Raw genomic sequence first — 23,538 nt, forward strand, 5'->3', positions numbered from 1 at the left:
AGTTTAGTCCAGATTCATCATTGAGTCCACAGTACTCACTGGATGTAGGTGAACTACAACTCTAAAACTCAAGGTCAATTCCCACCAAACCTTCCAGTATTTCTGTTGGTCATGGGAGTTCTGTATGCCAGGTTTAGTTCAATGCCACCGCTGGTGGATTTCAGAATGCCCTTTGATTGTAAGTTAGTTATAAATCCCAGCAGCTACAACTCCCAAAAGACAAAATCAGCCTCCCAACCCCACCAGTATTCAAATTTGGGCATATCGAGTATTTGTGCCAAATTTAGTCCAGTGAATGAAAATGCATCCTACATATCAGATATTTACATTGCGATTCATAACCGTAGCAAAATTACAGTTATGAAGTAGCAACGAAAATAATTTTATGGTTGAGGGTCACCACAACATGAGGAACTGTATTAAGGGGTCCCGGCATTAGGAAGGTAGAGAACCACTGCTCTAGATGCATCTGCACTGTAGAATTAATGCAGTTTGACACTTTGGCTCAAGGCTATGGGACAGTGGGAGCTGTAGTTTGTTAGACAAAGAAGACGAATAAAATGGCAACTCCCGTAATTCCATAACACTGAGACGTGGCAGTTAACGTGGTGTCAAGCTGCATTAATTCTACAGTGTAGAGATGCACCCCAGGAATGCTTAGTTGGGGGTCCAGCAGATGCAAGGAAAGAGACACAGAAAAGAAAAGAAAGGCGAAAGGATATACTATTCCTGAAGTGGGAGCATGTCTATGGAGTCCCTTTCTCACAACTATAGCTCCCAGGTGCGGGATAGTGGCAGTTGTAGTTCAAAAAAAGTACACATATTTGAGGATTTTGCGTCCAGCAAGAGACACTTTTTCCAGTTTGACTTTCCTGCTTCACTTTTGCATGGAGCAGGGGGAGAAAGTATTGATTATGATTTCTAACCCCCAGTTACTCGTGAGCACAACTGGCTCCGACAGTCTCCAAGGATGCCTCTCTCTCCCCTGTAGAATGAATGCAGTCGCTCGCCAAACTACAAACCCCAGGATCCCAAAGAGTTAAGTCATGGCAGTTCAAGTAGTGTCAAACTGCATTCATTCATTCTGCAATGGAAAATGATGCTCCCCAGGTGAACAAGTCTACTAGAAAGCAGCCGAGGATTGCAACTGTAGAGCCCACTCCGTTTCATATCTACTCAAAGGCAGAAGTGGACTGAATGGAGTGAGATTTCCTATCTATAGACCAATCATTTTTCCATTTCAGCTCCTTCTCTTTGCCCTTCTCTTCCACATTGGTCCCTGCATCGCCAGTATTGTTTTGAGCTCAGGATCATAGTGACCAGAAGGTAAAAGAGTAGAAGCTGACTCTTCTCCATCCCGATAGAGTGACCCACGGAGGGCTTCCTTACCCATAGTCCTCAAACGTTTTTGTACAATCCCCCTCCCCCCCCCCCCAAAAAAAAAATGTCTGAATAAATAGTTTCTTCTCAAAGGGAAAAGTTTCCCAGTTTGTCCCTGGTCTCCCAGAGCTTGGCTCTATCCTGCCCTATATCCCAGGATCTAATCCCAGATTATTTTTATTTTATTTTATTTCGTGTCAGGTGCGACTTGAGAAACTGCAAGTCGCTTCTGGTGTGAGAGAATTGGCCGTCTGCAAGGAGGTTGACCTGATGTTTTACTATCCTGTGGGAGGCTTCTCTCATGTCCCAATCCCAGATTATCTGCTTTGAACTACATTATAGGAACCTACACGGGCAGATAATCTGGGATAAGCAAAACATCTGGGGTCAAATCCTGGGACATAATGGCAATATAGACCCAGCCTCATATAATCCGGTTCAAAGCAGATAATCCGAGATCCTGGGATGTAGGGCCGTGTAGATCTAGCCTTATAACCCAGGATCTGATCCCAGTTTGGTGAGACACCAGCATTCTTTGCAGACAAGGCTCAAGACCTTGCCAAACTGCAGCCTAGATCGTTATAGTACTGAGTCATGGGGGTGGTATCAAACTGCGTTAATTCTGCAGTATAGATGCACTTCGGATTGTGGACCACCCCACAAACAGGAACTCCTTTATTTACCATATTAACTACGCTATTCGTAATCGTAATCCGGGCCATTCCAATAGCCATTGCACATAATTCCATATCTATTGCATTACAGTTGTTCTCCGAAGGCTTGATTCCAAAGCCACGTTTTCACTCTAGGTATCTACCTATCTACCTACCATCTATCGTAGCTATTCCAGGATGGCTTCCACGTCCAGATAGACCTGTGATTCCCACCAACAATGGTTCTGGACCACACTTGGCACATTCACCCATTGTGCCCAATTTTAAGTACAGGTAGGGTTTGGGGAGAATTGCATCTGGACGTTGGGAGATGTAGTTCACCCACAATCAAAGAGCACTGTGAACCCAACTGACAATGGATCTGGACCAAACTTGGCACACATACTCAACATGACCGTCTTAAAATACTGGTAGGGTTTGTGGGAAACTGACAGAAGATGCTGGGAGTTGTAGTCCACCCACATCCAAAGAACACTGTGAATCCTACCGACAGTAGATGTGGACCAAACTTGGCACACATACCCTGTATGATCAATTTTAAATAACGGTGGGATTTTTGGCGGGTGGGGAATTCATCGGGGATCATGGGAGATGAAGTCCAAACACCCCTATGCATCCTACATCCAAAGAACTATGCATATTTCTAAAGGGACCTTTCATAACATCCAAAATGAAACAATGACTATGTCTTAAAAAAATAGCGTTACTGGGCATCACCAAGTACCTAAGCTTGTGAAATATAAAAATACCTTTTTGGGGTCAGAACCCAAATGAGCAATTACCTATGTGTTGCACACATTCAACAATATGTGTTAGAATTACAACATTAAGAACTCGCAGACTGCAATGCCAAAGGAGTTAGGTATTAGACTCCTCCGAGGTGCTCGGCGCCCGCCCTCCGCCCCTCCTCACCTTGGGTTTGCTTCCTCCGATGGCGCCCGGCCGGATGGACCCGGTCTCCTGGTATCTGCAGAGGATCTTGGAGACGCAGCCGTGCGAGACCCGGAGCTGGCGGGAAATGACGCAGGGCCGGATGCCGTGGTGGGCCATCTCCACGATCTTGTGGCGGATGTGGTTGGGCAGCGGGCGCCCGTTGATGAAGACGCCTCCCAGCTGGTTGACCCGGCCTTGGCCCAGCGGAGTGGACACTGGAGGCGGAGGAGAAGCAGCCAAAAGGAAGGCTTGGGGTGACTACTTGGACCAAGAGTCCCCACTCTCCCCTTTCCTACAAAGACGCGGCTATACTGTAGAATTAATGGCACCACTTTGCCAACGTGGGTTCAAAGTTATGGAATCCATGGAATTGTAGTTTAGTGAGGCACCAACACTTTTCGGCAGAGGCTAAATACTTTTTCAAACTTCAAACAATGGCCAAAGCTGAGATACTTGCAGCCATTTAACTGGTGCCCCTTCCACACAGCTGTATAAAATCCCACATTATGGCAGTGTGGACTCGGATAACTCAGTTCAAAGCAGACATTGAGGATTATCTGCCTTGATATTCTGGATTATATGGCTCTGTGAAAGGGCCTTGGGTAAATCGGGCGTTTCAATCCAGTTCTACCTTAGTGGTGAGCAGAGACAAATTCAGTGGAATATTCTTCCCAATAGCAATTGGTCTTGAACAATTTTTTCCAAGTCAGTTTAGGCAGGAATTCAGACTCTCAAATACAACTTGAGGTTGACGTCTTTCTTTCACAGGGCCCTTCCACACAGAATATCAGGGCAGAAAATCCCACATTATCTGAATGTGGACTCAAACAACCCAGTTCAGAGCAGATATTGTCAGATTTTCTGCCTTGATATTCTGGGATATAGGACTGTGTGGAAGGGTCCACAGTTTTACCTTTGATTATATTTTTTAATATCATATATACATCTATACAGAAAGTGGGAAAACGTGATAACAGAAGGTGGGATAACAATCCGCCCTGAGTCCCCCGGGAGATAGGAAGGAATATCAATAAAGTATCTATTAGTGTTTATTATTATTAATAATAATATTAACATGAGAATAACTACTTTCAGTATTCTGCAATCTCCTATCTGAACTGTGCATCGCAATGCTTGCCTCCATCCAAGTTTCTCTGAACCCCGAAGAAGACTGCAAACTTTGTAGTTATTTACAAACAGTACAGTAGCTTCCACAGTGTTCAGCGTGAACCCATGGAAAGCAATTTTTAAAAGATTGATATGAACATTATATTTTGAATCCAGCCTGTTTTGGATCGTGCTTAGAGAAAACTCAAGAGACTTGTGTGTGTAATACAAATCCTAATTGTTTCAACAGGTTATATAAATATGGTTATATCAGGATTGAAACCCACAGTTGTAGTGTTTTCCAAAATAAAATCAGAATTCCTGTGTACTATGAGGTATATGTGTCTTTGGGGAAGGAATGAAATTATAAGGATTATCTGGTGGTTTTGAGTTGGAGAGCTGACTCTGAAAGAGTTGTGTTGTTGCCCACCTCTTCCTCAACTTATAGGCACTCATTCTGTCCTGGCAATTTGTTCCAAATACTCTCCGTTTTCTTTGTCCTTTTTCCCCCTCCCCGTCTCTAATGGACACTAATATAATTTCAATTTTAAAAAAGTTCTTCTAAGTCTCCTTTAGCGAGAGGGAAAAGGAAAATGTGTCCTCATTTTGGTCACAAAATAATAACTATTGGAAAATATCCACAGGAAGGTCCTGGAAAACTCTCCTAAACGTTTTTTGAAAGAGGAATAGGATTTCTGAAAAGTTTTGTCTATATCCTAGGAGAGCATTTTTCAGTCCTGTGTTCAAGCTTGGTGTTTTCGTGAATACGAATTTGAGGGACTGTGGTGAAACAAGTGGTTTTAAAATTTAAATTCACACCAGCAAAAGCAGCCTCTACGTCTGCTACATTTTGTGAATTTGTAAATTTTGTCACAGAACCTAATGGAAGGCCGAGCGTTTTCAAGTCAAGTCGTTTTGTGGCAGAGTTAGGAATAGATGTCCTCATTCCCAAATGACCTGTGAGTCCCTTAACTCCTTCCAAAAAAGGTGTTTTTGTCCACTTAGGTGAACATCCAGGTGTAAATCTCACTGCCGTCAAGGGAAACTGACTTGCAAAGAAACAAGTTGATTACGAGGAGTGGATTGCTTCTCCAATGGTGTTCCTGTTGTGTGTGTGTGTTTTTCCCTCCCTTCCTTTTCCCTCACACTTCAAATAATACTCCCGACCCCATAATATATGCTACTCATATATGGAAGTTTATTTTTATTGAGAGTAATTTATATCTCAATCTTAAATATTTGGAAGTTTGCCTGAATCAAGGACTGAAATCAAATCCAGAGAAGATCCATTATATCCCCAGTATCTTGGTGAACTGGAGGTAGGTAAATGTCCTTAAGTTAATAGATCTACACTACTTTATTTACTTCATTTATATTCTCCTTTGAATACCCCTTTCCCCAAAAATGGAACTCTTAAGTGTCTTACAACACGAGTGAATACAAAACAGCTGAATGTCCTTTTAAGTAAACTTGAAAATTTCGACTTACTGACTAGTACTGCCTGTTTATTTTGGGGGGTGTATGTGTTTGTATGTCTCTCTGTATGTCTACATGTATGTCACCGTATATGTATATATATGTGGGTATACTATAATATATAGAGAACTAGAGTTCAAATTGTGTGCGCTTATATGTGTGTGTGTGTGTATTATAATTCAGTGTGTGTATATAGATAGATAGATAGATAGATAGATAGATAGATAGATAGATAGATAGATAGATAGATATGGTTTAAAATGTATTGTGTTATACTGATATACATAAGGTTTAAGGTTTCTGTATGTATATATGTGACTGGGTATATTATATATAGAGAAAGAGAATTTAAACTGTGTGTTTGTGTGTGCTCGCAGAGTATGCGTCTGAGTGTATATATATGCGTGTGTATTTGTATCGCATGTCTGTGTATATATTTGCATTTGTGCCTGTATTATAATATATAGAGTTAAAAGTGTGTGTCTGAATGTGTGTGTTTGTATATGTGTGTATGTGGATCTTATTATGTGTGAGTGTGTTTTAAAAACTTTTTATCTTTATTGTTATTGAATATTTTGTCAGCTTGTCTACAGGTGGAAGAGTACTTTGGGTTGTCGAAGACTTTCATGGTTGGAATCACTGGGTTGCTGTGAATTTTCCAGGCTGTCTGGCCATTTTCCAGAAGCATTCTCTCTTGACGTTTCGCCTGCATCTATGGGAAACATCCTCAGATGTGAGGTCTGTTGGAAACTAGTCAAATGGAGTTTATATATCCGTGGAATATTCAGGATGGGAGAAAGAACTCTTGTCTGTTTGAGGCAGGTACCAATGTTGCAACTGGCCACCTTGCTTAGCACTGAATAGCCTTTCAGCTTCAAGGTTTGGCTGCTTACTGCTTGTATTGAAACAACTCTAAAATCAGGACAGTAAACAAAGAACTAAACTCAGAAAACAGAGGAATTACAGACATGAACCAATCAGGGCCAGCTAACACTTCTCAACAAAGGATTCCCCCAGGCAGTGAGCAGCCAGACCTTGAAACTGGCCAATTGCAACATTCACAGACAAGAGTTATTTCTCCCACCATGAACATTCCACAGATATATAAACCCCACTTGCCTGGTTTCCAAGAGACCTCACAACCTCTTGAGGATGCCTGCTATAGATGCAGGATAAACGTCAGGAGAGAATGCTTCTGGAACATGGCCATACAGCCCGGAAAACTCAGACCAAACATTGGGTGTTTGCAGCATTAATGTACTTATAAGCAGTATATAAAAAGTATGTGTGTGTGTATAATATATATCCTGAAGTGTGCCTGTGTTTAGACTAGGCTTGGGTCAACTTGGGTTCTTCAGGTGTTTTGGACTTCAACTCCCACCATTCCTTAAGCGGCTGAGGGGGGAAAGGAAAGGGCCTGAGGCTGTTAGGAATGGTGGGAGTTGAAGTCCAAAACACCTGAAGAACCCAAGTTGACCTAAGCCTAGTCTAGGGCAGAGTTGCTTCCTTAAGGAAGGAAGAGATACATGGCAGTTGCAGCCTTCCTGGACCCCCAGAGCCCCAGCTTCTCCCCTCGGCTCTTACCTTCTAAGGGGAACCCGCTGCGAGGATAATTCTGCCCGGGAGCTGGTCGCATCATCCTTGGGACAGCTCCACCCAGAGTGGTCATTTCGGACACAGCTTGACGTTTCCCTGAAGCGTGGTTGTATCCGGGTTAGGAAGAAGGATAGGAAACAATGATAATAAAGAGCAGAGGAAGTCAGAGCCTGGCAGAAGAAGGCGAGGGGTGTGTATATGGAAAGAAAAGTGTGTGTGTGAGAGAGAGATCAGTGTTTTAAAGTGGAAAGAGGGCCAAACTCCAGGAAGGGGGAGAGAGGCTCGGTTCTCAGTTCCCTTGAGTGAGCGGCGACTCCTCCAAGTGAAGATGCGTAAGAAGGGCGAGGAAGGGAGAAGAAGTTTCCTTCCAGAGTCCCAAGAGGAGCCTCTGCTGAGACCCTGTCCTGGAATGGTCTGACTCGGAGGAGCCCCAGGAAGGCGTCCGTCCTTCCTTCCTTCCTTCTGTCTTTCTTTCCTTCCTGTCGCGGATGCGGAGTGAAAGGCGACTCCGCCGGGGAGTCTTTATGAGTCCTTTGGCCCCGCGGCTCGCTCCGGATCCCTGCGCCGCGATTGGCCAGCGGGGAGACTGTCCCGTCTGGAGGAGCCCGGCGCTGATTGGACAGAAGGAGACCACTTTCGCTTCTTCTTCCTCCTCCTCCTCCTCCTCCTCCTTGGCAATGGGGTGGGATGAGCCAGGAGTTGGATCAAGGCGAGGCTTCTGTTCTTGCCCAAAGTGCCTGGACTGGAGAAAGAGGGAGGAAGGGAGGGAGGGAGAAGGGGAGGTCCACCACCACCCCCCCGCCCCACTTTAACCTTCCTTATTTACCACTTCTCTTTGCCCAATGCCACTGGAGATGCCCATCAGGAACTCTGCAGCCTCTCCTCTCCAGCCAGAGCCTGCCTTTTCCTCCTCGCTTTCCCACTTCTTTCTTTTCTTTGTGCTGTTGAAGGCTTTCATGGCCGGAATCACTGGGTGGCTGTGAGTTTTCTGGACTGTATGGCCATGTTCCAGAAGCATTCTCTCCTGACGTTTCGCCCGCATCTATGGCAGACATCCTCAGAGGTTGTGAGGTATATTGGAAACTAAACAAGAATGGTTTACACATCTGTGGAAGGTCCAAGGTGGGAGAAAGAACTCTTGTCTGCTTGAGGCAGTGCCAACGTTGCAACTGGCCACCTTGATTAGCATTGAATAGCCTTTCAGCTTTATGGTCTGGCTGCTTCCTGCCTGGGGAAATCCTTTGTTGGGAGGTGTTTAGCTGGCCCTGAAATTGTCCACAGGCTTGTGGATTTCAGTGGCTTCTCTGTGTATTGTGATATGGTGGTTGTTAGAGTGGTCCAGCATTTCTGTGTTCATTGGCACTGTGTTCAAAGTCTGTCTGCTTCTTGCCTGAAGGAATCCTTTTTTGGGAGGTGTTAGCTGGCCCTGATTGTTTCATGCTTGGAATTCCCCTGTTTCATAGTGTTGTTCTTTATTTACTGTTCTGATTTTAGAGTTTTAAAAATACTGGCATCCAGATTTTGGTCATTTTCATTATTTCCTCCTTGCTGTTTAAATTGTCCCCATGAATGTGAATTTCAATGGCTTCTCTGTGGAGTCTGACACAGTGGTTGTCAGAGTGGTCCAGCATTTCTGCGTTCTGTGCACCTCTGAGGATGCCTGCCATAGATGCGGACGAAACGTCGGGAGAGAAAGCTCCTGGAACATGGCCATATAAGCCCGGAAAACTCACAGCAGCCCAGTGGTTCCGGCCATGAAAGCCTTTGACAACACAATTTTTGCTTCGCCGGATTCTTCGGAAACCCACTCAACCTCTCCCCACCAGGACTATCTTTGCACTCCTCTCCACACTCTTTCCCACAACTTTCTGGACTTTAAAAACTTTTCAATACTCTTGCTTGGATTCTGGATGGGCCTGGGAGGGAGGAAATCTGGTTTATTTGAAAAGAATATCCTAGAAAGAGGCTTCAAACTTCAGGATCCACCAAACTTCGCCCCACCGGGACTCTCAGCACAAACCCCTCCCAACATTTCTAGCTTTTGAAGCCTTTCCAAACTTGCTTGGACAGGATGAGCCTTCTAGTTTTCTTAGTGTTTACATGTTTAATGGTTTAAATTATTTTAATTTATAGTTATATCATGTCAGTGTTCAGTTATCTGATTTTATTTTATTATGCACGTAGACACTGAATTCTTGCCATTAATATGTTGTGTACCACCTTGAGTCCCCCAGGGTATATAAATATACTAAATAAATAAAATTTCAAGAATATCCTCGAGGGATCTCCTTGGATTCCTACTTGGAGAAGATTCTGTCTTGAAAAAAAAAAAAGAACAAGGAAGGCAAACTCTGGCGGCTGCATTTCTTCTCCTTTGTTTTCCTCCTCGCCCGTCTCTCTGGCTGTTGTGTCCATACATGTATATCAAACCCCTCTAGATCTGGCTTAAAGTGAACTTTGCTAAGGAGCAGCTCTTCTCAGGAATTTATTGGAGCCTTGAAAGTTAAACTACTGACGGGGCGGGGCGGGGAGAGAGAGAAGAAAAGTTTTGGAAAAGGAGAAAAAGGGGCCGAAAAAGAAAAGGCTGACTAGGAGCTGAAGTGGCCACAGCAGGATATGACGCCAGGAGTGTTGTAAAGACTGTCTGTCATGAAAGAAGGTACCATTGTGCATGTCCTTTTATTTATCACTTGGTAAGTGCCAGCAAACTCGCCTCCTTTACACTCTTGAAGTGCCAGCCCGGCTTTCCACGGCGTTCAGCTCCCTCTGTCCTTTTTTTTATTTGCAATCGCCTATTCAGGGACTGTCACTCTCAAGCCTCAAGTTATTCAAGACCTTAATCAATCAAAGGGATAAGAATCCTTCGCGTTTTTTCCTCCTCCCCCAGCTTTGAAATTAAAGAAAACAATGCGATTTAGGCTTGCGATCTCTAGTCTTGTCTCGTCCCGCCTCAAAACCAACACGCTCCCAACAACTTATGATCCACTTTGGCTTTTTTTTTGTTATTTTTATTTTCAGAAATATATTCTTTGCGAGTTTTTTTTTCCTGGAACAAAAGACCGTCCTCAGATACAAGGAGTTTAAATCTTAGACTCCAAACCCGCCTCTTTACCGAATATAATTCGGTGTGCAAAAAGGAATTTAATATATGGGAATGTTTTTGGAAAGGATTCAAGGCACCATGGAGTGACCTTGGGGGGGGGGGACTAAAATATATAGTTTTCTCCATATATCTATAGATATATAGCTGGACAGAGAGGAAGTTTTAAAATATAGTAAAGGTTCCCTTTTGAACAGTGCCAGTGGGCTTATTAACAAAAGACCCTCTCCATAAACATATATAGCAAGTAACATTAGCAGCAGCGTGACCCAGCACCAGTAGCCAAAAGTGATTAAAAAAAGAACAAAAACACACAAACCCATGTTATCTCATTATTTTTCTTTATAGCAAAATAATATGATTGCACTATTTACAAAAATAAGGTTTCTATAACACAAAGAAAGTGCTTTATACTTCCTTCTTTGCTTCCATACTGGGCTTCTTTCTCAAGCAGGTAAACAGCTTCTAGTTTCGCTCTCACAGAGCCTCCTCTCACACCAAACTTAAACAGGAGCTTCTTCACACACAGTTGCTTTACACATAGCAGCCTTCACACTGGAGATTTACACACGAGGCCTTCAACCCGGGGCTTCTCTCATCGAAGCTTATCACACCAGGTCTTCTCATACTTCTCACACTCCTCAGGACTACTGACGCTAGTTTATTTAACCCTTTCAATGCTTGACTCACATTTTCATAATTAAAAATACCTAATTAATTTTAATATTTCCGACAATCTCTGGCACCAAATCAATACAGACGCAGAAAACCAGAAATTACACTCACAAACAGCCAATTTCTATTACTAGTTTTGCAGTATACATTTGGAAAAAAAGATTTTAGGTATATATATGCATTTGGAAAAAGTTGTACAAATATTATTAATATAATAATAATAATAATAATACTTTATTTCTAGCCCTCCCTATCTCCTTGAAAGAACTCAGGGCGATTTACACACAAAAGAAGGCAAACATTCAATGCTCTAAATAAGTACAAATACATCAAAACCCACGGAAAAATGCAGAATAATAAGCAATAATAACAAACTTATAACAAAGGAATTCAGCATCAACAGAATCAAAATAACCCAGTAAAACAGAATAACACTAATAGCATGTGTTAACATTAAGGCATATACCCTAAAAACAATTAAAATGCGTTAGAAATGGCTATCACAGGTGTTCACTGAAAATGTATCATAGCAGCCATGAAGTAGAAGTAAGTTAGCCAGCCCTTCTGATGGCATTCATTTAAAGTGTCCTAGTATTCCCGCGCTATAAAGGGTTAATTTATTTTTAAAACCCTTAAAGACATTGTGGTACCATTGGGTGGTAGGAGGAAAGTGTGTCTCTCAAGATGAAAGGGACTTTCCAAAAACCGAACCAGGAAAAGTAATAAAACCAGAGGTAATCTTAATGAAATACACTACTCGCAAGCAGTGTGTGTGAGCTCCTACTAGAGCCAAGGACTTTTTTTTCCTATCCTACGTGTCCTCAGAAAATTAAATCCCATATGGAAAACACATCAGGAAAGAACAAAAACTTTTAGTGCATTTTAATATTTTTAAATATTAAAATCGTTCAATTGTTTTAAAAACCTTACATTTATATTTAATTCTGGGTTTTATGTTGTTTTAAATATGTTCCTGGCTGCCTGGAGAAGGTTGGTCTATAATTGGGAGGAGGAGGAGGAGAAGTCATCTCCAGACTGGGAGCAGCCACAAAGGAGGCCATGTTTCCACCAAAGTGTTTCCAATAAGTGTTCCTATGAAGGTGATAGCAAGGTCATGTTGTCTCCCTACAAAGAGTAGATTGGGCTGACTCCTATGGGAAGATACAATCCTTCAGATAGTCCATCCTAGAAGCAGGGGCTCTCTGATAGATTCTGTTCATGCCAGGCTAAGAAAATAGAACCTGTCCCACCTCAAGGAACATTCATCCTAAATTAGCAGTTACTTTATTGGGACACCAAGAGTATTTAAAAAAAAAAAAGGCTGAAGATCCTGTAAACCTAAGGTCGAATAACCATAGCATTAAGCCATAACAGCATTCGAGCTATAGTGGAGATGCACCTCTAGTCCCAAGTTGTGAAAATCTGCTAGATCAGTGGTTCTCAACCTATGGGTCCCCAGATGTTTTGGTCTTCAACTCCCAGAAATCCTAACAGCTGGTAAACTTGCTGGGATTTCTGGGAGTTGTGAGCCAAAACACCACTGTGTTAGATCAAATTGGATTTATAGCAACCCCACCAGAGCACGGCCCTTGAAGATAGGGTGGCCAAGCGCTACTCACGTCTTGCAGACTCAAGGTTGTGGGTTTTTTTTTTTACTGAGACCCATTCTCCACATTTTCTGCTTTGAACTGGATTATATGAGTCTACACTGCCATATAATCCAGTTCAAATCAAATAATCTGGATTTTATATGGCAGTGTAGTAAGGGCATGAGTTTCTGCATCTGAAATGTGGTCCTCCTCTTTTCCTACTGCTTTCTTCCTCACCAGGCATTATTGTTTTTTCTAGTGAGTCTTCTCATGGTATGTCCAAATTATGACAGTCTCAGGTCAGTCACCTGGCTTCTGATGAGAGTTCAAGCTTGATTTCCTTTGGGACCCATTTATTTACCTTTTCTGGTAGTCCAGGAAATCTGTAAAATTCGTTCTCTGGCACCATATTTCAAAGGAGTTGGAAGATTTACCTCTGTTCTAACTCAACATTAATTCAATGTTTGTTCTTCAGTCAGGAACTACTAACTAATAAGATTCAGTCGACATTGGCGACTCTGCCGACCTTAGAAAGGTGTCTTTTTCAGAGACAAATATCAGAATCCTCCAGCTGTAATGGCCAGTGGCTTGCTCTATTGGAAAGTTATTTTTCATCAGTCTGTTTACCATCAATCCTATAGATCCCCGTCTTGATTTCTCTGCGGCCCCGCAAGTATTAAGACCTCTTCTTCTTCAGCTCAGCTCAGCTCAGCAATAGCTTAGCTAGGCTGGCAAGACCACGTCCCCGGACTAGGTTCACCCAGCAGAGCTTGACTGGAGTTGGTTGCGGCTTCTAAGAGGAACATGGAGCGCCCTTTAGGCCCTTCAGAGCGTGAAGAAAAGGAGCAGGGAGGGAGTTGTGGAAGAAGAAGTCTTCGCGGATCAGGAGTCCGTTTCCCTCCTTTGCGCGGGGTTTATCGTTTTTTTCTCCAAGAGATATTTGGCCTGAAAGATGAGACAAGCAAGTAAGGCAACAGAAGATTCCCTTATCCACCAAAACCCGGACAGAGAATTGGACTTGAAATTAAGCGGAGGAAAGAAGCAAGGAGAGGCGACGCGATAGCCGTGTTTAAATGTTTGAAAGAATGCCATATTGAGGAGGAAGCAAGCTTGTTGTTGTTCTGCTAGAGACTAGGACACAAAGCGATGGATTTAAACTTCAGGGGAAAAATATCCTCTCACTTAAACATTAGGGAAAACTTCCTGATGGTTAGAGCGATTCAACAGAGGAATGTCCTGCCTGGGAGTGTGTTGGAGTCTCCTTTTCTGGAGGTTTTTATGCAGAGACTGGATGGCTATCTGTAAGAAGTGCTTTGATTGTATTTTCCTGGACTGGATGCCCCTTGTGGTTTCTTCCTGGTTCAATATGATGAAGTGGATCGTTTGGTGAGGTACCAGCTGCTGGAAATAGCAACCTCCCAAGCCTTTCACTATTTACTTGTTAATGTATATATTTGCTAACCTGTATTCTGTATGTATGTTGATTTGCCAGTTTACCTGTACCTTTTTGGTGTGGGAGAGGTTATAGACATGTGATTGTACTGAGCATGTTCAGACTCAGGACTCAATTTTGTGTTCAGTCTGCTTAACACTTCAGTGGAAGTGGATGCGTGTCTGCTTTATACCTCAGTGGAGATGGATGCATTTTGCTGTTTTGAACTTCAGTGGAGAAGTATGACTTATGGACTTCAGTGAGTGCAACTATACCAAAAAAAAACTATAGACTATTGATTAAGAATGATACCTGTGTACTAAACACACAGAGAACTATCTATAACTAAATTTAATGGCGAATTAATACAAGATGTTTGTGAATTAATTTTCAAAGAAGCCTTTTTTAAAGAAAAATCTCTGAGTGCATATTTTAAACTAAGAGGTTTCAAGGGAGTGTATATCATTTGGGCAATTACAATAGCAAAGAAACAACCCTCCTCTGCTAGCCAAATATTTTTGTAGTGGCATGTCTTTGTCCTTGGCAGTTCAAAGACATGGGTCTTCAGTTTAACAGTTGAGTTACCTGTATGCCATTACACGAATCCTTATGAATATCACTTGTTCAAAGGGTTGACTTCTAACAAGGTCATGCTTTTCTTGACTAGTGGTTTTGAAAAGGTGGTCTCCACATGTTCATGGAGATTCACATTTGCCAAACGGATATGACATCATTTTACCTTTTCAATAAGGTTATGATTGCCATTGATTTCCAGAGGGATATGTGCCCAGAGGCTGGGTGCAGTTGTTTCCAATAGAAAATGCATTTCATTGCACCCAAGGATCCCCGTCCGCCACAGAGGACAGCCAATGCTTTAAAATCAAAACATGTATCTTTAAGATGTCCCAGGGCCCGCTCTCTCTCTTTCCTGCAGAGAACACGGATACGGCAACAGCTAATAATTATTTCCGGCGCTGTTGGAGGTGGATGTTGCTATTCCATCGCCTGCAGAGCTTCGTTTCCAAGAGATAGACGCAGCTCGTTCCCAGAAACGGCAGGTTTAAGTCCCATGAACTTTCAGCAGGAAGGGTCACGGGGGTCTTTCCCACCCAAAGCCGTGGGCCTTCGGGCTGCAGCCCGACAGACACCCATCAGAACTCGAGGGAAGTTGCTTTAGAGCAGCCAAGCCGAGGGTTGCGTTATTTCTCCAGGCTCCACCCTGTAGCCTTGCTCCATCTCCAGCATCTGCTCGCTCCCAAATGGCAAAGGTCGTGTCCTCTCGAGAAAAGTCGTGGAAGCAAGTTCGAAGCGTGTCAAATTGGACAGATTTTAATCAGGAGGACATTTGGCAAATATTCAAATAACCGCAGCTTTGAGAGAAGAAAAAAACAAACCTTATCTGTCATCGAAACAAGATGTATGGCTTAGGTACACACACATATATATACTGCATACACACACACACACACACATATATCTGTGTAAGTGTATATATATGTACAGTAGAGTCTCACTTATCCAAGCTAAACAGGCCGGCAGAAGCTTGGATAAGTGAATATCTTGGATAATAAGGAGGGATTAAGGTAAAGCCTATTAGACATCAAATTAGGTTATGATTTCACAAATTAAACACCAAAACATCATGTTATACAACAAATTTGACAGAAAAAGTAGTTCAATACGCAGTAATGTTATGTTGTAATTACTGTAGTTTACGAATTTAGCACCAAAATATCATGATATATTGAAAACATTGACTACAAAAATGGCTTGGATAATCCAGAAACTTAGATAAGCGAGGCTTGGATAAGTGAGACTCTACTGTATATGTTGTCGAAGGCTTTCATGGGTTGCTGTGAGTTTTCCGGGCTGTATGACCATGTTCCATTAGCATTTCCTGTTGAAGTTTCACCCACATCTATGGCAGGCATCCTCAAAGGTTGTGAGGTCTGCTGAAAGCTAGGCAAGTGGGGTTTATATATCTGTGGAATGTTCTGAGTGGGAGAAAGAACTCTGCTACGGAATCCTGGGGTTTGAAGTTTGGTGAAGCATAGCATTATTATTATTTTTTTGGCAGAGAAAGCAGGAAGCAGCTAGGCCTTGAAGATGGAAGGCCATTAAATGCTAATCAAGGTGGCAAATTGCAACTGTCACACTTGCCCCAAACAGACAAGAGTTCTTTCTTTTTTGTGTGTGTGTGTCAGGAGCGACTTGAGAAACTGCAAGTCACTTCTCACACCGGAAGTGACTTGCAGTTTCTCAAGTTGCTCCTGACACGGAAAAAAAAGTTTCCAACGCACCTCACAAACTTTGAGGATGCTTTGGCATAGATGGAGGTGAAACGTCAGGAGAGAATGCTTCTGGAACATAACCATACAGCCCGGAAAACTCACAGCAACCCAAGGCTAAAGATCTTGTAAAAGAACAGCTACCAGGATTCCATGCCACAGAGCACTTGTGGTTATGTTAAAGTGTTTTCAAATTCCATTCAGTCTGCAGTGTAGATGCCCCCTCTTGTCTTGAGAGGCGCTTTGATTAAGGGGGAAATCTTGGAACGTTCCAAACGCTCCCATTGGCTAAAGCGCGCCTCTCCCAGCTTCCTATTGGCCAGCTCGGCTGCATTGGAATCCATGACCTCAGTTTCTCCTCCCTGCCATGAATGGCTTCCCCCCTGCTGGGCATAAAAAATCATTTTTTTTCCAAGCCACCAGCGCCACTATTGGGATCCCGATTCTTGCTGGGCTGCTTGGCCGAAGAGGGGAAGGGGGGGGGGGGGGACGGACAGCCTTTGGGATTGTTGGCCTTTCATTCCCTCAGGGCGAGACAAAAGTCCCTCCACTTTCTTCTGCCCAAGGAACTGCTCACATTCCAAGCCAACGATTAGCCACGAATGCTTGGACCCCCATATTAGCCCAGCGGAGAGGATTTCACGCCTTTCCAGTGGAAATAGCTCAAAATGCTGCTGCTAATTATAGAGCTCTTCCAGGCCAGGTGCACTTTTAATTGGATTAGTAAGTGCTCTATATTAAACCTGCAGCACATCAAATGGGCAGGGAAAATTAGAGCTATTAACAACACCCAGGCAATTATTTATGGACGGTAACGTTAGGATGTTTCTCCCCTGTTAGAAGGCAAAAATATCAATTATGCTCTTTAACTGGGTTCTTTCCCCTTGAAGCTTTCCTATTCCTGTTTCTCATGATTATTAAATATATATAAAGACACTTACAAGCTGTTTGGACAGGAATAAGCTGCTAGACCTCCCCCTCCATCCTTCCACTTGGGGCATCTTCATTTTCTAATATTTCACCTACTAAGGAAAGTACAATTATCTTAATTTAAGAGGAACTTGTTTGAAGGAGACCTGGATTAGATTTACACTGCCATATGATGAAGTTTGGAACTTCATCTTACGGTCAATGTAGACCAGACATGAGCAAACTTTGGCCTTCCAGGTGTTGTGGACTTCAACTCCCACAATTCCTAACAGCCTCAGGCCTTTTTATATATCTGTGGGATGTCCAGGGTGGGAGAAAGAACTCTTGTCTGTTGGAGGCAAGTGTGACAGTTGTAGTTGATCACCTTGACTATCATTGAATAGCCTTTCAGCTTCAAAGCTTGGCTGCTTCCTGCCTGGGGGAATCCTCTGACATTATTTTCACTGCTATAGCTCAGTGCCATGAATCCCGAGATGTGTAGTTTGACGAGTCACCAGCACTTTTGAACAGAGAAGCCTAAAGATTTACAACTTCTATGGTTCCATAGCATTGAGCCATTCATTGCAGTTAAATGCAGTATCTATCCTGCTGCATTCATTCTACAAAGATGTTCCCTTTGGGGAGAGGGGACGGCATATAAATAAAGTTTCTTATTTATTGGGTTGTTGTGCATTTTCCGGGCTTCGTGGCCATGTTCCAGAAGCATTCTCTCCTGACCTTTCGCCCACATCTATGGCAGGTATCCTCAGAGGTTGTGAGGTCCTTATTTATTTTTATCCTCAGTCTCACTGAACATAGGCTTGTCTCCCCCCACTCCCCGAATATGCAGGGGATTGGAAACTGGACTCCTCAATACGTTTGGGGGAGGGCATCTACACCGCTATATAATCCAGTTTCTGAATCTAGATTATCTGAGTTGAACTGGATTATATGGCAGTGTAGATCCAGCCTAAGGGGAACATTTGAAATCCGTGTGTTGAAATCTCTTCTTAAAGGCATCCATATACAACACCCTCCACAATGAGAACGGTCTGTAAACACATTTATTTGCAGAAGAAAATCAATGCGTTCCAGGGCTAACTGCAAGGACGTTAAATTTTACGGCTTTGCTTACATCGGAGAGGTTCTTTTACATAAACATATGTAGAAATGGGCTGTTGGGGACAAAACCAGTTAGATTTGCAGTGCAAGAAAAGGATACTGTACTTGGAATTCTCTGCCAGAGAAAAAGAACAGGGCCCTGGATTTTATTGAATGTCACCATGGCAGTTAAAGTGGAATTATACTGCTATAACTATGTTGTGTGAATGGGCCCCTAGAATTATTTGGGATCTTTATTTGTCCTTTCAAGTAGTCTCTTGACTGATGTTGTCGAAGGCTTTCATAGTCGGAATCACTGGGTTGTTGTGCATTTTCCGGGCTGTATGGTCATGTTCCAGAAACATTCACTCCTGACGTTTCGCCCACATCTATGGCAGGCATCCTCAGAGGTTTTGGGGTATATTGAAAAACTAAGCAAGGGAGGTTTATATATCTGTGGAAGGTTCAGGGTTGTAGAAAGGACCCAAAATCTGGTTACAGGTATCTGGCTACGCTAAAATCGGAATAGTAAATAAAGAACAACACTCTCAAAACTGAGGAATTACAGACACGAATCAATCAGGGGGCAGCTAACACCTCCGAACAAAGGATTCCCCCAGGCAGGAATGAAGGTTGCAAGGCCATTAATGTAATCAAGGTGGTTTATTACAACTTTCTCCTTGGCCTCCAACAGATAAGAGTCCTTTCTTCCACCCTGAACCTTCCACAGATATATAAGCCTCCCTTGCTTAGTTTTCCAATATACCTCACAATCTCTGAGGATGCCTGCCATAGATGTGGGCAAAACGTTAGGAGAGAATGCTTCGGAAACATGGTCATACAGCTCGGAAAATGCACAACAACCCGACTTTTGACTTATCGGACCCCATTAATTTTATAGGAGTTTCTTAGGCAAGGTGGGGTTTTGCTAGTGCTTTCCTCTTTTGTTGAGCCTGTAGTAGTCATTGGAGGTCTCCCATCCAAGAAGTTCAAGCTGCATTGTAGACTTCTTAAAGGCTTTTGTTGTTGTTGTTGCAAATAGCTGGAAAAATATCCTTCTTAGATCTAAGAACTAGAACTTGGATCTAGGCCGGGCTGTGGTGCAGGCTGGTTAGCAGCCAGCTGCAACAAATCACTCTGACCAAGTGGTCATGAGTTCGATGCCCGCCCGTGCCTGCGTCTGTCTCTGTTCTATGTTATGGCATTGAATGTTTACCTTATACTGTATGTGCACTGTGATCCGCCCTGAGTCCCCTTCGGGATGAGAAGGGTGGAATATAAATACTGCAAATAAAATAAATAAATAAATAAATAAGAACTGGGGCAATCTGCTGGATTTCCCAAACGATTTTGCCATGGAATTTAAGTTCCTATCAGAAAACTAGAAACTAGTGCCCAAGGAACTGCTGAGGACACGGTCAGCGTGTAGATACAGATCACTTGAAAATGCCGTTCAAACTGTATTATATAAGTCTGCACACTGACCATGCAATGCAATTCCAAACTGCATTACATGGCACTGGAGATTCAGCCCAAGGTGAATCCAGGCCTCCATTCTTACTGCGCTGGGGTTTTTTTTCCCCCTCGAACAAACAACAGCTCTCCGGCTCCAAAAATAGCTGCATGGAAATCAAACCTACCCAACTCTGCGGCTGTCTTTCCTGCGATGGATTCCAGCTGCCCCTTTGAGAATCACCAAGGAAGGGCTCCAGCCTCGGCGTGGTTTACTGGGAAGCCAATCCAACGTGTTTCAAAGGAGCAATTAAGAATATATCTGAACCGAAAAATGGATACCACTTTAACCGCCAGGGCTCAATAGAATGGAGTCCCGAAACTCGTAGCTTTACAAGATCTCTAACCTTATCTGACAAAGAGTGCTACAAATCCCATAAATCAATAACACCTGGTATTCAAGTCCTAAGCAGAGCTGACCCTCCTTGGTTGCCAAAATCAACCTTTAAGGCTACCTTAAAGCTGGAGGCTCCTTCTTTGGAAACTTTTAAGCAGAGGCTGGATGGCCATCTGTCGGGGGTGCTTTGAATGCGATTTCCTGAAAGGAGACATGATAGCCATGTATAAATATGTGGGGGGAAGTCATAGGGAGGAGGGAGCAAGTTGCCCTGGAGATTAGGATGCAGAAGGCTTTAAATTACAGGAAAGGAGATTCCACCTGAACATTAGGAAGAACTTCCTCACTGTGAGAGCTGTTCAGCAGTGGAACTCTCTGCCCGATTGTGGTGGAGGCCCCTTCTTTGGAGGCTTTTAAGCAGAGGCTGAATTACCATCTGTCGGGGGTGCTTTGAATGCGATTTTCATGGGACTGGATGCCCATGGATGCTCTTCCAACTCTATAATTCTATGATTCTACCTAAATTTTGCTGTTGTGTACCTTTAAGTCGTCTCCAACTTATAACAGGCTTTTCTTGGAAAGTTTTTCCTAGAGGTTTTCCATGGCCTGTGAAGCTTGTGTGACTTGCCCAACCAAGATCACCCAGTGGGTGGCCATACCATTGCAACAACTATGGATCAAAACCAAGCATGGGCAAACTTCGGCCTTCCAGGTGTTTTGAACTTCCAACTCCCACAATTCCTGACGAATTGATGAGAAAATGAACAAAATTTGGCTACCAGTATTTTTAAAAAAAACCCTTTAAAATCAGGACACTAAACCCAATGTCAAACTGCATTAATTCTATAGTGTAGATGGGGTCCTTGTAGTGTGTTGAGGCCCCAACACCCTCTGGCAGAGAAGGCTCAAGGCTATGATTCCATAGCATTGGATCATGGCAGTTGTAGTGATGTCATACTGCATTTATTTACAATAGATGCACCCACGGTCCTTTATTTAGATCTAAACCCCACTGTTTCCTAAATAAAATTAATTGCACCGCTGCCTCTGGGCATTCCCTTCCTCACAATGGGAGAAACCAGCCTGGTTCATCTCTTTGTTCTCTTATGGACTCATTTGCGAGGGCATTGCTTTACACCCCCTGTATTACTTAACAAATAAAAAGACCCCTTTAGGGTTGAGCTGGAGGGGGGAAGAGATAATAAACTGATTTTCCTCCCTCCTCGCCCAAGGTAATCATTAGAGAGGGCTGTAAAATCGACTGGGCGGTTTTAAGGCACTCCTCTGTTTCCAGGCAAAATCGGTTTCCACAGCTCAACAGGCCAGCAGTCTTTCTTTTCTTCTCCTTTGAAAGAAATGGCTTTGGTCAAGCCGATCTCCTTCTCCTCATAGGGCTAAAAGAGACCCAAGTCATCTGGGAAACCTTGCAGAAAAACACAGCCACGTGGCGGCATCCCAATGGGATCCTGAAAGGTGTAGCCCAAAAAGTAAAGTCTAGCCACAACTATGGACTTGGAAAAAGTTCGCTGGTTTCATTGGCACACTTTTTAATAGGCTGAGATGTTACTCTTTTCTCACTAAATACATCTATTGAAATAGTGGATTCTTGAGTCTTAAGATGGAAGCGCCAAGTTTCAGGTCACTGGGGGTGTGTCTACACTGTAGAATTAATGCAGTTTGACACCACTTGAACAGCCATGGCTCAATACTATAAAATCTTTGGAGGGGTATTGTGGTGGGGCATCAGCACTCTTTGGCAGAGGAGACATTGGAAAACTACAGTTCCTCTGATTTCATAGCCATGACAGTTAAAGTGGTGTCAAACTGCATTATTTCTACAGTATAAGCCAGTGGTCCTCAAGGTGTGGGTCCCCAGGTGTTTTGGCCTATAACTCCCAGAAATCCCAGCCAGTTTACCAGCTGTTAGGATTTCTGGAAGTTGAAGGCCAAAACGTCTGGGGACCCACAGGTTGAGAACCACTGGTATATGTGCACCCAGGGTCATCCCCAATCAAAGCAGTCTCATTTTGAGTAGTCTGCTCACTTTTGTTGGAGGTCTGTGGGAATAATTTTTCTGAAGGTATGTGAATGATTGTGTCCTAAGGCCTGGATCCCCCCCACACACTGTGTTCAATAGGATGGATATTTAAGACTGGGAAGGATCCTAGTGCATCTACAATGTAGAATTAATGCACGGGGTTGACACCACTTCAGCTGCCATGGCTCAAGGCCATAGAACCATCAAGTTATAGTTTTACAAGGTCTTGAGCCCTGTGTGCAAAGAGTGCTGGTATCTCGTTAAGCTTTTAGACTATGGCATGAATGGAGAAATTCTTCCCTTTAAGAAGGAACATATTTTATACAATTTTCTAAAAATAATTGTACAAGTAAGATAATTGTACACTAAGAAAATCCAAAAAATGCTACTTTCAGCAAAGGATAATAGGGATCCTCTCACCTCTGCAGGAGTCTACCATATACCATGCAGCTGTGGACAATTCTGCATAGGAACCACGGAACACAGCATTGCCCAAATGTGAATTAAGGAACATGAAAGGCATTACAGACTAGATCAACCAGAGAAGTCCACTGATTTCAGTGGGATGTCCTCTCTGTGCTGGTCATGGACTGTAATAAAGTCTTGATTAAACCAGAGAAGTCAGCCATAGCAGAGCACTTGATGAACCAAGCTGGACACAGCATATTATTTGAGAACACAGACATGCTGGGCCACTATAACAATTATTATGTCAGACTACATAGAGAAGCCATTGACATTCACAAGCATTTGGACAATTTCAACAGAAAGGAGGAAACTATGACTCTAAAATCAGGACAGTAAATAACAAACAACAATGAAAAAAACAATGAAACAATCAGGATCAGCTAACACCTCCCAACAAAGGATTCCCCCAGGCAGGAAGCAGCTAGCCAAGGTGGCCAATTGCAACATTCACACTTGCCTCCAACAGACAAGACTTCTTTCTCACACCCTGGACATTCCACAGATATATAAACCCCACTTGCCTAGTTTCAAAAAGACCCCACAATCTCTGAGGATGCCTGCCATAGATGTGGGTAAAACATCAGGAGAGAATGGTTCTAGAACATGGCCATACAGCCCGGAAAACTCACAGCAACCCAGTGATTCCAGCCATGAAAGCCTTTGATAACAAATTGTACATGTGCTTGAGGACTATGGGTAAAGAAGCCCTAAGCAAGCTGTAGGTAACAACAGCATGGAGAAGGAGGGAGAAGAACCCAGCCTGCTTCTACTCTTTCTCAAAGTAAAGCACTAATAGCAGCTGATGCAGGGACCAATGTGGAAGAGAGGGCAAAGAGATAAAGCTTAATAACAGGGGGTCTGGGACCTTAAATGGGAAAACAGGACTGTTATCTAGGAGTTAACTTATTCACCTCATCATGAAC

The 23,538-nt window shown here is 43.1% G+C and overlaps 1 protein-coding gene across 3 annotated transcripts in view; it reads right to left on the reverse strand.

Annotated features, from left to right (window-relative positions):
• Positions 1–7,690, reverse strand: part of pax3 (paired box 3) — a 129,962-nt gene extending 122,272 nt beyond the window's left edge. For 2 of the 3 annotated variants that reach the window (XM_008106289.3, XM_062976570.1), the window contains exons 1-2: positions 7,155–7,690; positions 2,967–3,202 (exon numbers count right to left, since the gene is read on the reverse strand). In XM_008106289.3, the coding sequence (XP_008104496.1) occupies positions 2,967–3,202; positions 7,155–7,239 (321 nt within the window). In that variant the 5' untranslated portion in view covers positions 7,240–7,690. The remainder of the gene's footprint in view (positions 1–2,966; positions 3,203–7,154) is intronic. The other variant, XM_003218269.4, reaches the window with a different exon arrangement.
• Between the last annotated feature and the right edge of the window lie 15,848 nt (positions 7,691–23,538).

The sequence above is a fragment of the Anolis carolinensis genome, chromosome 3 (genome assembly GCF_035594765.1).
Source record: "Anolis carolinensis isolate JA03-04 chromosome 3, rAnoCar3.1.pri, whole genome shotgun sequence".
In the NCBI taxonomy this organism is placed as follows: Eukaryota; Metazoa; Chordata; class Lepidosauria; order Squamata; family Dactyloidae; genus Anolis; species Anolis carolinensis.